This window comes from Astyanax mexicanus, chromosome 5 (genome assembly GCF_023375975.1).
Source record: "Astyanax mexicanus isolate ESR-SI-001 chromosome 5, AstMex3_surface, whole genome shotgun sequence".
Lineage (NCBI taxonomy): Eukaryota > Metazoa > Chordata > Actinopteri > Characiformes > Acestrorhamphidae > Astyanax > Astyanax mexicanus.
Window position 1 is genome coordinate 50,438,921 of NC_064412.1, and position 16,549 is coordinate 50,455,469.

A 16,549-nucleotide genomic window follows, 5' to 3' on the forward strand; every position below is an offset into this window, starting at 1 on the left:
CCAAATTCTGCTATGTTTGAAAATAGATGTAAAAACTAGACAAACATCGAAACTAAAGGTTTGGAGGCCATGAACTGTTTGATTTGTATTCAGGAAAATATTGATTCAGGGAAGAGACAATTTTACGATTTTATTCATTATATATTCTCTTCAGTAATGTTCCTTGTCAAACATGAAAGCTTTTTATGTAATGCTTAAATAGAAATCCTCTAGATTTAGTGGTGTAATGTCAGGCAGACAATTGGCAAAAATCCTGGCCTGTTAAGTGGTTAAAGTATAATTCCTTGTGGAACTTTTGGGGGTTCTTCAATTTAAAACTGTGGCTAACTGTAGCCCCATTTTTTTTTTACCATAGAGCAGTACAAGGATGAGAATATAAAAATAAGATGGAAAATGGGCAGGGCTGTTTTGTCATTAAAGCATATGGGAATGGGTGGAGCTACACATAATACTGCAAAGCAGCATAACAGCTAGCAGAGCCTTAGACTGGTTGTAGCTTCATTTTCAAAAGACGTTGAGCTGTCCATGCATTTATTTTTCTACAGTGGCATGTAAAGAGTTAATTCAGGGCTGTGTTTGACTGGTGAAGATAGTATTGAGGCTTGAGTCTAGATTTGACTCAAGCCACAGACTGGGTCTGTGGGTCTAGATTTGTTTAATTAAAAAGCACTTTCCTCATCAAACCTGATGAACCGGTTCTGTGACTAAACTTATTGTTACAGTCAGACTTTTGGAAACACTTTAACGGATTAAAAACCAGTTTGGAGGTTTTTATTGTTCCTGTCATGCTGCTAACTGCTTTTCTGTATTGAAAGGGTCAAATAAAAACTATTACAAGGGGAAAGGGAGTTTTGAAAAACAAATATAAGAAAGAAAAATAATTAATGATTGATTTAAAGTAAAATTATGCCCATAGGCTCCAGCTACAAAAAGGAAAGGGGGCCAAACATAAGCTCACTCAACTGGTCTGGTCAGTGTTGTGTAAGAGTGTTTAGTGAAGTAGGAGCATGTAAATCAATCTCACACAGTCTTCTGTACCTTAGACTGTGGCCTCAATGTAGATAGAGATTAAAGTTGGGAAATCCCAAATCTTAATCTCTGATACACATGTGACACTGTGGATTGTACAGGTGTGTACTTTACATAGATGTACTACACACAGTGTGATCTATTTTAAGTGTATATTTATTTTCTTGTTGATGATTATGGCTTACAGCTAATGAAGGCCCAAAAATCAGTATCTCAGAAAATGAGTATATTATATAAGACTAATTGGTGCTTTTGGCAGTGTGCCAAGTCCTGCTGGAAAATGAAATCCACATCTCCATAAAAGATATCAGCAGAGGGAAGCATGAAGTGATGTAAGATTTTGTGGGAAAACAAAACTGCACTGACTTTAGACTTGATAATAAAACACAGTGGATCAACACCAGCAGATGACAGACATGTCTCTCCAAACCATCACTGATCATCAGTAAATTTTACATTTCATTTAGAAATCAAGGAACCAGAGTCTGGAGGAAGAGTGGGGAGACACACAGTCACATGCTTGAGATTGAATGTGAAGTTTCTACAATCAGTGATGGTTTGAAGAGACATGTCATCTGCTGGTGTTGATCCACTGTGTTTTATTATCAAGTCTAAAGTCAGTATATAATATTCTAATTTTCTGAGACACTGGCTGTAAGCCATAATCATCAACAAGAAAAGACAAACTCTTAAAATAGATTACTTTGTGTGTAATACATCTATATAATATATGAGTTTAGCTTTTTGAACTGAGTTACTAAAATAAAGTAACTTTTCAATGATGTTCTAATGGTTTGAGATGCACCAGTACACACACACCAACAGAATTACAATTTCTACACCCATTATCTTTTTTTTTCAGCTCCACTGATCATACTGAATTTTTTTGTATTTTTTAATTTGCAGATTGTACTCCTGTATCTTTTCTCTGCAACCTATATCATTATTATCCTCTTTCTTCCACCCTGTTCTTTAATACTCACAACCCACAGGAAAGAAAAACATTAATTCGGTGGTGGGTCATTATTATTTTCAGCACTGCAGTGATTAGTACTGATTTGCATAGTGGTGATGTATGAGGTGTTCAATGGTGTGTTGTGCTGGTATGAGTGATGGATCAGTTGCAGCCGTGCTGCTGAAGTTTTTCAACTGAATGGAATTGATAGGTCTATTATGGATGATGGGTGCTGAAACAAGGAGGTGGTCATAATGTTGTGCTTGATTGGAGTTTTGCGGGTGTGTGTTTGAGAGTGTATTGTACCCATTTTTTTTTTTTTTTTAAGTGTGTCATCCATTGTGAATTAATGGTGGACCGGCCCACCCCCAGACCTCTGCATACATTCAGGCTTTAGTGGGTTTTCAATCTGTTTGTGGAGTTCTCCGTCTCGACCCCCAGCGCAGAGCGAGCTGACGGGATCCTGTGGGAATGGTTGCTAGGCTGTGTGCTCTCCGGGGGAATGGCAGGACATGGGACAGATTTACGGACAGGAAGGGGAAAGGGAAGCTGGGAAATAGGCCGGAGAGGAGCGGCTGCGCCCCACGACGCGGAGCCTTCAGGGAGCAGCGCTGACTCCATCTACTATCCTGCCACAGGAAGTGGAGGAATAGCATGGCCTGGGATGAGCCTGATAAAAAAAAGATTCTTCATATCTGCTATTAGACAGGAGTCCTGCATTTATAGCATGTGGACAAAAGTATTGGGACACCTACACACTACACCTTTGGAGCTTTTTATGACATTTTTATGAGTCTGTCCCCCTTTAATCACACTTGTTATTATTATAAAGACTTAAGCCTTTAATACTTAGTGGTGTCAATGTCAACAAACAATTTTATTATTCACAACAATATTCTGTGTATAATTGATTATTAATAAAAAAGCACTTTTGGGAGGGAGGCAACAACACTAATGTATTGTGATATAAAAGCCTGGCAAACGAAACTAAAGACGTTTATTGTAATATGACGAATTAGTTTTGATGTTTTATAAATGTGCTATAAATGTTTAACAGAGCGCTTTAGGAAAGTAAAGGTAATCCACATACCACTATCGCTGTTCATTTAAAGATTTTAAATTACTTTATATTTCCATTGCTGCTCTGTTTGAAGCTGCACAGTTTGGCTTGTAAGCGCTGCATTAATGATGGTTACCTGTATGTGACTAAGAGATACATGGAGAGCTTCAGTTACAGTGCATTCCTGGCTGATAACGTCATTTATAGAATGCTTCTCAGCCAATCACACTGCAAGGTTACAACTAACTATAGTATAATAATTATTGGTTGCAGCCCTTAGATGGCCCATGGTCTAAAAACGTGAGAAGCACGGCTTTAGATTATTTATAGTAGGAGCTATTGAAAATGGAAGACTGTATAAACAAATTGTTAGAGTATTGTGATCTAGAAGCCTGGCAAACAAACTGAAGACGTTCACTTTATTATAATATGCCAAAGTAGTTTTTAATGCTTTATAAATAGGCTATAAATGTTTAACAGAGAGCTTTAGGAAAGTTAAAATAGTTCCATTGCTTCTCTGTTTGAAGCTGCGCAGTTTGGCTTGTAAGCGCTGCATTAGCGATGGTTACCCTTATGTGGTGGAGTAATACATGGAAAGATTTGTTTACAGTGCATTACTGGCTGATAATGGCACTCATAGACACCTCTCAGTCAATCACATTGCTGTGTAGACTGTGTAAAACCAAATTATTAAACAAACTAAAGACGTTTACTTCATTATAATATGCCAAAGTAGTTTTTAATGTTTTATAAATGTGCTATAAATGTTTAACAGAGAAGGAAAAGAGGTTTGGGGTAGTAAGAGTTAGTTATGAGATTTAATCCATATTTCAGCATGAATAAAAAAGTAATTGTAATTCAATGTTTTAGGCAATAAATCATTTTCATGACAATTTTGTGTAATTGTGAATTCAAAGTTTTGCAAAACATTAAAAACTGCAGAAATCTGTCTCAATTACCCTTTTAGAAACACAAATGCAACAAAAAAAATGGTGAATGCTGCCCTCTAGTGACAAAAACTAGCATCAGCATCAAATTGAAAATACTGACTACATACTAGACATACAAATGAAAAGAATTCCACAAAACCTTGAGAAAGGTTGAGAAAGCCAAAGCAAAGAAAGCAGCCAAGCATTTCTGTTAGTTGAGACCAATGTTCTTTATTCCTGCCAGAGGTAAAAAGGTGTTTAATGAAACAACTGAATTAGAACAATATAGTACCAGCCAAAAGTATTCTCTACATTGTAGATTAATATTAAAGACATCAGAGCTAGGGAGGAGCACTTAAGTAATTGTGTTGAAAACAATAAAGTGATAAAAACAACAGTACACATGCCACAGTTTGAGAATCACAGTTTAAATTTAGATTAAATTAAAATGTACTGCATGCTCTTAAATATTAAAGACTAAACTCTATATCTGAGTTTTCACCTGTAATTTTGTTTAGTGATTAACCCATTACACACTGTATGTAAGCCTTCACAGTAAACCCTACAGTAGAACCCTGTGAGAACTGCTAAAAATAGTTAACATAGTTCCATTACTGCTCTGTTTGTAGCAGCACTGTTTGGCTTGTAAGCGCTGTATCATTGCTAGGTTACCTCTATGTGGTGGAGTAATACATGAAGGGCTTCGGTTAAAGTGCATTACCTGCTGATAACGGCACTCATAGAACGCCTCTCAGCCAATCACATTGCAGGGTTGGAACTAACTGTTGTATAATAATAATTTTTAGTTGAGGCTCTAGGTGGACAGTGGTTTAAAAATGTGAGAAACACGGCTTTAGATTTTTCAAATAGCAGCTTTTTCTAGCTTTTAAAAAAAATGGAAGACTGTAAAACATTTCTTAACAGTTGATGTAATATTTTTATTTATGAAATATAGCTAAAAGACTTTAGTCACTTTAGTCAAGGTTGCTGGAAAGTTTAGGACAGTGCTTCAGCATCACCCAGCATCGCCCAGCTTCAAGCTCTGCTCCAGTTCTTCAGGATGGTCTCCGCAGCGTCCAGTGTGCTGTCTTGCTGCAGGAAGGGAAAAAAATGGCAAAAAATGTAAAAAATGATTGCAAATAAAATCTGCTTCAGTACAAAGTCTAGTCTTGGACTATACAACATTTTGAATAGAGATTCTCAATTGAAAGAAAAAAAAAACATCTTTAAATTAGGCCTTGTTTAAAGCTTGTTTATAAAACTGCACCACATGTCCAAATATTTGTCATCACACAGCATTTTTTGCTTTGCCTCCCACTGTTCTCTATAGAGAGACCACATGGTGGTGCTAATAAAATAGAAAGAGTAAACCTGGAGTGAAGAATATTGGTTGTTAAATTCACCAATAAATCAATAATTCCTGTTTTTTTTTACTTAAAGGGTATTTTTTCCTCTTCAGTAACACAGATGCCCCAAAGTATCGTAAAAAAAAATTCTTGTGATATATCGAGTATCGTGATAATATTATATCATGGTACGCCCTTCGATTCCCACCCCTAATAACTACAATCCAAATCAGAAAATTCTAGGACCAAAAATCATGCATGAGTTTTATAAATGAGCCCCCTGGAAACTCTATGACTATTTTTAACGCAGCTGGATTTAGAAAATACAACAAAAATACTCTTCACCACTTTACAACTGATGCTCTCAAACACTTTACTAAGAGGCAAGAAATTCAGGTAATTAACTCTTGATGAGTTCAGCACAGCTGTTAACTGAAAGCCTGAAATTCCAGGTGACTCTACCTCATAAAGCTGACTGAGAAAATCCAGCCAATCTAAGCAAGAGGTGCTACTTTAAAGAATTTAAAATATATAACATATTCTGGTTTGTTTGACATGTTTTTTGTTTATGAAATCATTCCATACGTTTTTCTTTATAGTTTAGATGACTTTAGTATTAAATTTACAATGCAGAACAGTTGAAAAAATAATAAAAAAACACAGAATTTAAAGGTGTTTAAACTTTTACATGCCCCTGTATATCTTATTATCTTATTCCAATATACTGTTTTACTGGAGCAATTCAAAATTCATTTTTAATAAATAGCAAAAATAAATCAAAAGCATCTGCAATATTAAAGAATACGTCACCAGTTATAGTTATTATTCACATTATTCACTGCTGTTTGCTGCAATCCGTCATTCCCTCCCTACCTTGATGAAACACAGTCGGATGTATTTCTCAAAGTGTTTTATGGATTCCTCCCCACAGAACGCCGTCACAGGAATGGCCGCCAGTTTCTGGAAGGGACAGATTTGCTACTTCAGTATAAATCAGAATCAGTCTAATCTGCTCGGCTCTTCGTTCTGAAAACAGGATTAAGTCCATCATACCTTCTCCTTTATCATCCACTTGATGAACTTGTAGTCATACGGCTCATCCTCTGTCATGTGTGAAACATCCTGATCTGCAGAACAAGGTAAAATTCAGCTCTAAAATATTATTTTTAATAAAGATAATTATGAAGATAGTGTAAAGAAGTGTCTCACTGAGAGCAGAGACATCTGCAAGCATGAAGTATCCTCCTTCAGGCACGACTGGATTCATGCCAGCCTGAGTTAGGATTGTGGCCATGCGGTCTCTCTTGCTCTGTAACTCTTCAGCTAATGAGGAGAAATAGCACTCCGGCTTCCCCATCAGCTCATAGTCCCGCAGAAGCCCCTGCCCTACTGCCTCCTACAACACAACACAACACAAAATAACATAGCTGTAGATATAGAAAGAATTACAAATAAACTTAATTCTTTACTATCACTAGAACTAGTTAAAACTAACACATCATTTCAGAAAAAGAGCATCATGTTGAATGTTGAATGTTATGTTTGCCCTTTTTACTGTATATACAGTATATTTTACTGTATATTGAGTGTGGGCATGTGACCCATACCTGCAGTGGGGTCGGGCAGGTATACAGGGTGTTCTGCATCACAGTCTGCAGGTGTTTCACCAGGTGTTCAGGCCCGATCGACCAGCCCAGCTGCACAGAAATACAAGACACAGTGGAAAATGTATTATTTCATATATATTTGAATGATCAGTTTCCCTTGATAACAGATACTGACGCCTCGTTTACTGTTTCTACTGAAGTCAAGAGTATTAAAAGAGTTTATCCTGCTTTTTTGGATTAACTGTCTTCCCTAGTGAAAAAAGTAGATTAAAGTATACTAAGCATTATTATGCTATAGTGCACTAAAGTGTTCTTGTAGCCACATTATTAATCAGTATATTTAAAGAGTGCTAAAAATGGAACAACTTTTTTTGTACTTATTATACTTTAATTGTATAAAAATAGTACAAAAGTCTTACTTAAATTGTGCTAAGTGAACTTAAATGTACTACAATTGAACTATTTTAAATATACTTAAGTAACATTTAAATATAATATATTTAAATAAGTATTTTAGAAGTATATTGAATTACATTAAACTAAACGTGTACTTAATAGCAGTCTATTTTTTTTAATGAACTGCATTGTACTTTTTAAAGTATGATAATTTAATGAAAGCATAATATTAATGTACTTTTAATATAATTTAAGTAAGTACATAAATCTGTTAAATCTGTTATTTCTGTTATTTTAAAATCTGTTATTTCTTAATATATTTAAAGTACAATTAAGTATATTTTTTCACAAGGGTATACTGTACAGCAAAAACATTGTCCTAGATTTTGCAAATTAGCTAGTCCTATTCTTTTGGCAGTTCTTCTCTATAGGGACTAGACAAGCTGTGGGTGTGCATTTGAAAACCCATGTTCAAAAGAGGATAAATTGTTGGTGCACGTCTTGCTGGAGCATCTGTTACCAAGACAGCAAGTCTTTGTGATGTATCAAGAGCCACGGTATCCAGGGTAATGTCAGCATACCACCAAGAAGAACGAACCACATCCAACAGGATTAACTGTGGACGCTGTAAGAGGAAGCTGTCTGAAAGGGATGTTCGGGTGCATAAGCACATAAATCTGTTATTTCTCAATATGTTTTAAGTATAATTAAGTATATATTTTTCCCCAGGGTATACTGTACAGGGAAGACATTGTACAATATTTCGCAGATTAGCTGCAAGAATCTGATTGCAGTCAATGACAAGAGCTAGTCCTTTTCTAGTGCCAGTTCTTCCCTAAAGGGATTAGACTTTGCTGTGGGTGTGCATTTAAAAACCCATGTCAGCAATGGGTGCAGCCTAAAGCAGCAGGGGTGTCCACTAACATTTGGACACAAAGTGTATGTGCTCTAAACATTCCAATAAACAATAGAAAAAAACAATAGATCTGGTACAGTAGTTACCTTCCAGCCAGTCACACTGAAGGTTTTCCCAGCACTGCCGATAGTGATGGTTCTGTCCCACATGCCAGGAAGTGTTGCTGCAAAAAAAATAGAGAAGTATGACTACAACTCCCAGAATGCTTTTCATTAAAAACCAGTACACATATTCACATATTGCAGAGTGCTTAAAGAGTTTGAAACTTGTGAATAGCAAAAAAATAAAAAGAAATAAACTTTAGGCCACACCCCTATCACAACATTGCACAATTAAGTGGCCTCAGTGCACCAATACAGCTCATTTTTTTATTTCTTTGATTTTTCCAAATTAAAACATCTGGAATATAATCAAGAGGAAGACGGATGATCACAAGCCATCAAACCAAGCTGAACTGCTTTAATGTTTGCACCAGGAGTAAAGGCATAAAGTTATCCAAAAGCAGTGTGTAAGACTGGTGGAGAAGAACATGCCAGGATGCATGAGTTATTCAACCAAATATTGATTTATGAACTCTTTAAGACTTTATAAATATGTTTTCTTTGCATTATTTGAGGTCTGAAAGCTCTGCATCTTTTTTTTTGTTGTTATTTCAGCCATTTCTCATTTTCTGTAAATAAATGCTCTAAATTACAATATTTTTATTTGGAATTGGGAGAAATGTTGTCTGTAGTTTATAGAATAAAACAACAACATTCATTTTACTCAAACATAAACCTATAAATAGCAAAATCAGAGAAACTGATTCAGAAACTGAAGTGGTATTTTATTTTTACCAGAGCTGTATATATATATATATATAAACCCATTTACCTTGATATATAGATATATAGATATAGATATATATCAAGGTAAATATACAAACCACTTTTCTCTTTTAATTTCTCTTTTATTCTACACTCTTGTTAAGACAAGCAGATCCTAGATCAGCACTCCTTCTCTGGGGCTAGTGATTGCATGTCCAGCTGTCTCCTCTGAGGCTGGACACCGGTAGAAGTGGAAATTCCTCGTTTATGGGTCAGATGTATTGAGTTTCCAACGTTGAGCCGCTTCCTCCCCCCTGCACCCTGCCCCCTGCCTGCAGTATATTCTCACAGCACATCTCACTGATGGGATGAAGGGCATGGTAATGTGCTGATGTGTGGAGTCAGGTGTGTGAGAGTACAGCGAGAGAGAGAGAGAAAGTGTGAAAGGATTAAAGGAATGGCCCATTCATCTGAATCATCCTGTGAATATTACTAACAATGAATGGAAGCTAGAAGCCACCATTTACCACCAGTCTCTATTGTATTATGTGACTTTATTTGCATAATGCTAATTTTTGGCTATTCACTTTCATTCATTGTTAGCCACATTCCTGCATCATGACTACATCAGTCAAACAATTGCTGTGTCCCAAGTGTGTTCTATACACTAATGCTATTAGGTATATATAGGTATCATTTATTAATATAAACAGTGCAAGTTTGTCATAATAATGTACTAACCTGCTGCTCATTATCCTACTTTTCCATTTTTGTTTGCATTGTGACCGGTTCTGACAATGAATTGTGGATATATTTGAGAATACTTAGCGTTTAAACTTTTACATATATATATATATTGCAATCAGGATGCACCTGAAACTATATTTGGGGCTTTGATCCACATTAAAGGACACACTTTACACATGTATTTCTGGACAAGCTGGGAGACACAGATTCATAACTTTAGTGTTAAAGTTAAGTTGAAGAAGCACATAAAACAAGGTGGTAGGAGAGCTTATATATAATTGTTTTAATTTTGGTTGCCAAATATTCAGAGCATCAATCCCTAAACTTTTTACTTTACAATATCCACTTATATCTGTACTATTACTCCCTGCTTAGCTGAACATCACACTCAACAGTTCTGATCTCTATATTACACACTACTGTAATATGTAACAGCTATATTAATATAACTGATTATTAATATATTATATATAGTAATATATTTTTCTTTTCTCTGTTGTGTAGAATTTGTATACATATTACTTTTTTGTTCTTACAAATCATCTTTATAATCCTCCATATATGTACGTTTTACTTTTCTACTCATATTATGAGTGCCATACTTGCTTTTATCTTGTTATATATTCTACCTTTATATTATTATTATCTTAATGTTTTATATGAGAAGACAGATATAAGTGCATTTTACTGCTAGGTGTACCTTTTTAATTAATTTGTTTGTAATGAATTTGATTTGATTAGTCTATTTTCTATGAATATGATTTGTGTTATGCAGTGTTACACAGTTCTTTACACAGTGCTCTAGTGCAGAGAGTTACACAGTGCAGCATAATGTGCCCAAAATATATTGATATATAAAAGCTATTTTCCTTTTTTACAGTCAGAAGAGCATCACAATTATATTAAATCTGCTTTAAAAAAAAAACAAAAAAAAAACGAATTAGTATTGCTTTAAATGCACTGTACTGTCTTACCTATCTTCACATGTTTGTGACCCCTGTAAATCAGCCATTCATACACTTCATCACTGAAGCACAGCGTGTCGTGCTTGATGCAAAGGTCTGCAATAGCCTGCAGCTCAGTTCTGGTGAAGACCTGTAATCAAATGAATCAAAGAGTTATTAAAGTAAGATATTAAAGATTTAGTTTATGAATTAAATATGATAAAGATATAAAAATTAGCCTTACTTTCCCGATGGGGTTGTTAGGAGTGTTGATAATGATGGCCTTCGTCTTAGAATTGAATTTCCTGGCGAGTTCATCCTGGTCCAGAACCCAGTCAGCACTGGTGATGCCTGACTTCTTACCGGACTTCTACAACACAGGATGTAGAAATGTTTCCTGTATATTAAACACACTCTAAAGCCCTATCCGGACGGGATTAGTTTCTCCGGGGGACGTCTTCAAAAATATTTCACACTTCTACTCAGTGATAAAACTCTTGCATCCGGACTGCCATTAAAAAAACAGACCAGCTTAGGACCAGTGAATTTTTAGGCTTTCTAGGTCACATGACATCAGTAGCGTTCAGTAGCTCCTCCATTTCCACTCACTGTTTTGTTTACATGGATCTCCGTGGAAACGCGCTCCCAAAGCATAATTACGGTGCGTAGCAGTGAACAAATAGCAATTTAATTAAACACAAGGTGACGAAATTCAGAAATATGCGTCCGGCTGGGAATAAAATTACCGGAGGACCACGGAGTTCTGCGAAAAACAGTAGGTAGGCCTAATTTTGCCTGTAATTTTCTCAGAGGACGTCTGAGAAAAACATAAACATGGTCATTCCATAAAAGAGAAATATACCCCAGGACCCACTGAGAAACGAATCCCGTGCAGATAGGGCTTAAGATATATGTATTAAAATTTAGAATAAATAAATAAATTATTTAGTAATTTTTTTGTCTGACCAAATTCATTTATTTTATTAATATACATCAATTCCTGCACATCAGGCTTAAAACACATTCCAATTTACCACTTAACAAATGTTAAATAAATGTTAAATAAAATTATTTATAATGTAGCTATTCCTACTCACAACACTTAAAAGACAATTGGCACTGAGAATACCAAGTGACTGTCTTGTTGAAAAATGCATAGATGTCCTAGGAAAAGATGTGGTCTTGAAGGTATTAATGCTGCGCCATAGAAATTACAATACTGACATACTAATATACCATGACAGTCCCTAGGCTTTGGACTTATTTCTGATAACAGTCTGGATGATCCTTTTTACGTTTGGTTTGGAAAAAACAGAACGTCAATTTCTTCTATAATGTTAGTGAATATAGGATTAGTGAATATAGTAACTGTGTTGTAGAGTAATTGGATTTCTTTAAAGAGCTTTGTTTTTAAACATTTCAATCATTTTCTTTACTCCTTAGATACTCATCATTTCTAGATCCTGCTTTTGTACCAAATGTTAAGGATAATTACCTGTTCACATTACATGTTTGTTTAAATCACATCATTATTATTTTTTTTTTTCAGCATAATTTCTAACCCTGTCCCAGCTTTGTTTGCAATGTGTAACAAGTCTAAAATGCAGGAATATATGTATATTAATAAATGAAATTAAGTTGAGGGAATAAAACATGAAATATACTGGATTCAAACTGTCTGTAATAAAACACATCTCAAAGTAAATGTATTTTTTGTTTGTATAAACAGAACTCACAAGTCGAAGTGGTATTAACACTGGTTTGGCCCCTGCCATCCTGACCATAGGAACGTAGCAGTCATAAAAAGGCTCAATTATTATAACCTGAGAGAGAGAGAGAGAGAGAGAGAGAGAGAGAGAACAGTCAGTTAATGTGTTAAAGAACAACTGATCCACTAGAGGGAGCTATAGATCTGTAGTGAATTCAGAAAGCAGTGTTAGTGCTGTACCTCGTCCCCCTCCTCCACCAGCCCCTGCATGGTGCTGAATAAGGACCCATACGCTCCCACTGTCACCAGGATCTCTGTGAGGGGGTTGATCTGACGCCCGTTAACTTTACCGTACACCTGAGACAGGGCCTTCACCAGGGTCGGGTGTCCCTGTTAAATAAAAAAATAAAAAACACTTTAATTTTTTAATCAGCTCTCTGATTTTGCTATTTGTAGGTTTATGTTTGAGTAAATTGAACACTGTTGTTTTATTCTGTAAACTACAGACAACATTTTTTCAAAATTCCAAATACAAATATTGTCATTTAGAGCATTTATTTGCAGAAAGTGAGAAATTGCTAAAATAGCAAAAAAGATGCAGAGCTTTCAGACCTCAAATAATGCAAAGTAAACAAGTTCATATTCATAAAGTTTTTTAAAAAGTTCAGAAAACAATATTTGGTGGAATAAACCTGGTTTTAAATCACAGTTTTCATGCATCTTGGCATCATGTTCTCCTCCACCAGTCTTACACACTGCTTTTGGATAACTTTATGCCACTCCTGGTGCAAAAAGTCAAGCAGTTCAGCTTGGTTTGATGGCTTGTGATCATCCTCCTCTTTCTCATCTTCCTCTTGATTAATTTCCAGAGGTTTTCATTTTGGTAAAATCAAAAAAGCTTATCATTTTTAAGCGGTCTCTTATTATATAATAGTAGTAGTATATAATGAATAACTGAAAATAAAAAGCATTATAAAAATAATTCTCAGATTGAAGAAAGGAGTAAACTAATCCGAGTTGTGGTTTGTGTGTCCTTGCTCTGCAGGGTTATGATGCTATAATAAGGCTGATATAAAAAAGGATTACAAATGATTACAAAGAAAAGAGTGAAATTTCAGACTCTCTGACTGAAGGAGCTCTCTGTGGTAAAATGAGGCGACTTTAAAGCTGGAGGCCAAAATAAATGTTGTGGTTATATTTCAAAGATCCTATTCAAGTCCATATCTAAATCATTTTTGCTTCAGCACAAATCTGCAGGACTTTATTCAAAAGCAAAAGTATAGAAAAAAATCTGTTCATAATTATTTTAGTTTTATAGATGAAGCAATGGAGAATGCTAAACAGTGGTGATGTGTACTGAATTCATGTAATTACTTGAATTACTGTTTCCAAAAATCACATTCATTTTTATATATAAAAGCTGCTGTGAGGTTAAAAGAAGGTGTTAAAAATAGTTCCTTTCTTAAAAATAGTTAAATTAAAGTTTAAATATTTGACAGCTTTAAATTGTGTTTTTTAATAGTTATATTATAATGATTGATAATTTATAAAAACTAAAGAAAGTAAAAATCATAATAGAGAATCGTTCATATATTTGAAAAATATATAGAGTTAATTGTTTTTTTTTTTTACTACAATATCACTCAGCCCTACCAGAAAGGTGAGAAATTCATGGAAATATATGGATGATTTTAGACTGTTCAAAATAAAATAATACAAAATAAATAAATGTATAAATAAAACTATTTATAGTAAAAGTAGAAATGAATAGCAGTAATAATATTTATTTAAGATTTGTCTTACGAAGCCTCGTGTATATTGGTTCAGCCGGTCCACCATTACAGCCTGAGCAAGACCCTCTTTTACATAAGAAGGAGGGGGGATGTCTGGGAAACCCTGACCGAGGTTAACGATGGAAGGGTCTGCTGCCACTGAAGTGAAGGCAACCCTGAAAGAACAAAGCAATACATGTGAGATGGTGATCAGAGACGCCACAGAGTTACTTTGGAATTTCCAATACTGATATTGACACTTTACATATTAACCATTTTATATGTTTTATAGGCCTGTCACAATAATTACATTATCCACTTATTGTACAATAAATGGACATGACCTCAAAAATATTTTATATTGGGTTTATTTAAATGTTTGTTCACATATATAACCGTGAAGAGTATTTTAGCCGGTCATGCAATACCAGACCAATGCTTCAATAACTGTGACTCTATACACACAGAGTTGACTGAAGTAGGTGTAGAAAAAACTATATATTTCCCAAACTATGATTAATAACAATTTTGTTTAGTTTTTTTAAAGGGTATATTTTTTTTTGTTATGATATTCTATTATCATTATATTAGTGGCAATAAATAAAGTGACATTATATTCTGGGACAAAATATCACCAACAAAAAAATCCTATCGTGACAGGCCTAATGTATTATTTTAAGGAAGGTAGATAGGGGAGGTTTTTAATAGAAAAATCTTATGTATGGAGATTTTTCATTAAAATAAAATTAAAGTCTACAGCTAGGCCTAATCCCTGTCCAGGAAACTATACTAGTTTGTAGCTGGTATCATATCTGGGGTCTCTATCGTGGTTTACACGAGACCACAGTTCAATTCCCTGTCTGATTACCAGTCTCTGGTCAGGCTGGTAAATTTAAAGTATCATGATTAAATTTTAATCCATGCTGGACACTGGCATCTATCTGCATAAGGAACGTTATTATTAAGTAATGATCTCAGTGAGTGTCAGCAGTGTACGCTCAGATCTGCTCAGATCTGTTTCTTACCATACGTTCTTATCCAGACCTTCAATCCTCCTAGCATTCTTGTGTTTGGCTGAAGTCATATTGAACTGGAAAAAAAAAACATAAAAATGACCAGATTAATAAAGAGAACACACTAAAGGTGGGATATTAAGAAGCACACTGAGCTTACTTGAGTGGAGCAGAACTTTCTTGTAGGGTTAGTTTCTAATAAGCAACGAACAGATCTGCAGCTACGGAGCATATGAGTGATATTCATATCTGTGAAGAAAACAGATATGATTATTCTAATCTGTTTGAGTATGTTTGTGCTTTATACACACAGATATTTCAGCTACATAGAAAGCGCAACAGCATGCAACATTCTATCACATTGGTGTATAGTGCAATATGACAATGTTTTATGGTATTGTGAGTTTTTTTTTTTTTTTTTTGCAATGAAATACATTATCAGTTAGAAGTGTGGACACACCTCAATTGGTCTTATATGATATTCACATTTTCTAAGACACTTTACTGAAATAAATTAACTTTTCAATTATGTTCTATTTTTTTTTTTAAACAAACTAGTAGATATTTACCAGAACAGTTTAATAGAAACCTATTAAAAGGTTTTACAGGCTTGTCTGCTGTTTTCTATCAATTATTAATTATCAATTCTATCATTCTGTCACGTAGATCACAATATCATACGCACCAGAACAGCTAGCTATGAGTTTACTGCTTGCATCCTTACATTCAAATTAGTTAAACCAGTTAAACTAATTTAAATGTAAGGATGCAAGCAGTGTTAGCTGTTCTGGTGCGTAGGATATTGTGATCTACGTGACAGAATGATTGATAATTAATAATTGATAAAAAACAGCAGACAAGATCAGTATAAGCATTTATTGTCTGTATAAAATGAATGAGTAATGAATGAGTGATGAGCTCAGGTGTTTAGATAATGTGTAAGTTGAATAAATAGTTTTGATAAATTAGTTTCTGATGACAGAAATGCAGTAAGTGTGAGTTAAAGTCACCTGACAAGTTAAACTAGTTATCTAACTATCTAACTGCTCTCGCGCTCGCTGCCCTGCAGAAGCTCAGACTCAGCATAGCCCCTCCCCCTCCCCGTTACCTGTTCAGGTAGCTGCGCTGCTCGGCTTGCAGGTATCAGACTCTAAACCATTAGAGAATAATGATTATTATTAATAATAAAAACTGAACCGCTCTCCTGCAGCACAACCATGCGATTCACAGCAGCACATTCAGTCTGACGTAGCATCTCCTCCTCAGTACTGACCAATCCCGTACCAGCACAAAGAGAGGGGCGGTCCAACTCCGCACAATC

At 35.0% G+C, this 16,549-nt stretch overlaps 1 protein-coding gene across 3 annotated transcripts; it reads right to left on the reverse strand.

The window, feature by feature from the left end:
- Positions 1-4,188: 4,188 nt before the first annotated feature.
- LOC103027162 (kynurenine--oxoglutarate transaminase 3) lies at positions 4,189-16,477 on the reverse strand. Of its 3 annotated transcripts, none has more exons than XM_049479631.1 (14): positions 16,337-16,477; positions 15,389-15,477; positions 15,241-15,305; positions 14,247-14,391; positions 12,684-12,833; positions 12,472-12,558; positions 10,980-11,105; positions 10,766-10,886; positions 8,325-8,401; positions 6,927-7,016; positions 6,529-6,715; positions 6,373-6,446; positions 6,193-6,297; positions 4,189-5,065 (listed from the first exon to the last, which is right to left on the reverse strand). In XM_049479631.1, exons 2-14 carry the CDS (start codon positions 15,473-15,475, stop codon positions 5,009-5,011), a joined length of 1,371 nt encoding a protein of 456 aa, XP_049335588.1. In that variant the 5' UTR covers positions 15,476-15,477; positions 16,337-16,477; the 3' UTR covers positions 4,189-5,008. The 3 variants fall into 3 exon arrangements, with proteins under 3 accessions (XP_049335588.1, XP_007239001.3, XP_049335589.1); XM_007238939.4 differs by having other exon boundaries at positions 6,193-6,279; positions 16,337-16,476; XM_049479632.1 differs by lacking the exon at positions 15,389-15,477 and having other exon boundaries at positions 16,337-16,476.
- Between the last annotated feature and the right edge of the window lie 72 nt (positions 16,478-16,549).

Coding starts and splice junctions, on each gene's coding strand:
- LOC103027162 (XM_049479631.1), bottom strand. CDS start 15,475: ATGAATATCACTCATATGCTCCGTAGCTGCAGATCTGTTCGTTGCTTA. Junction 12,559..12,683: donor TGGTGGAGGAGGGGGACGAG/GTACAGCACTAA, acceptor TCTCTCTCTCAG/GTTATAATAATTGAGCCTTT. Junction 5,066..6,192: donor TCCGACTGTGTTTCATCAAG/GTAGGGAGGGAA, acceptor CCCTTCCTGCAG/CAAGACAGCACACTGGACGC.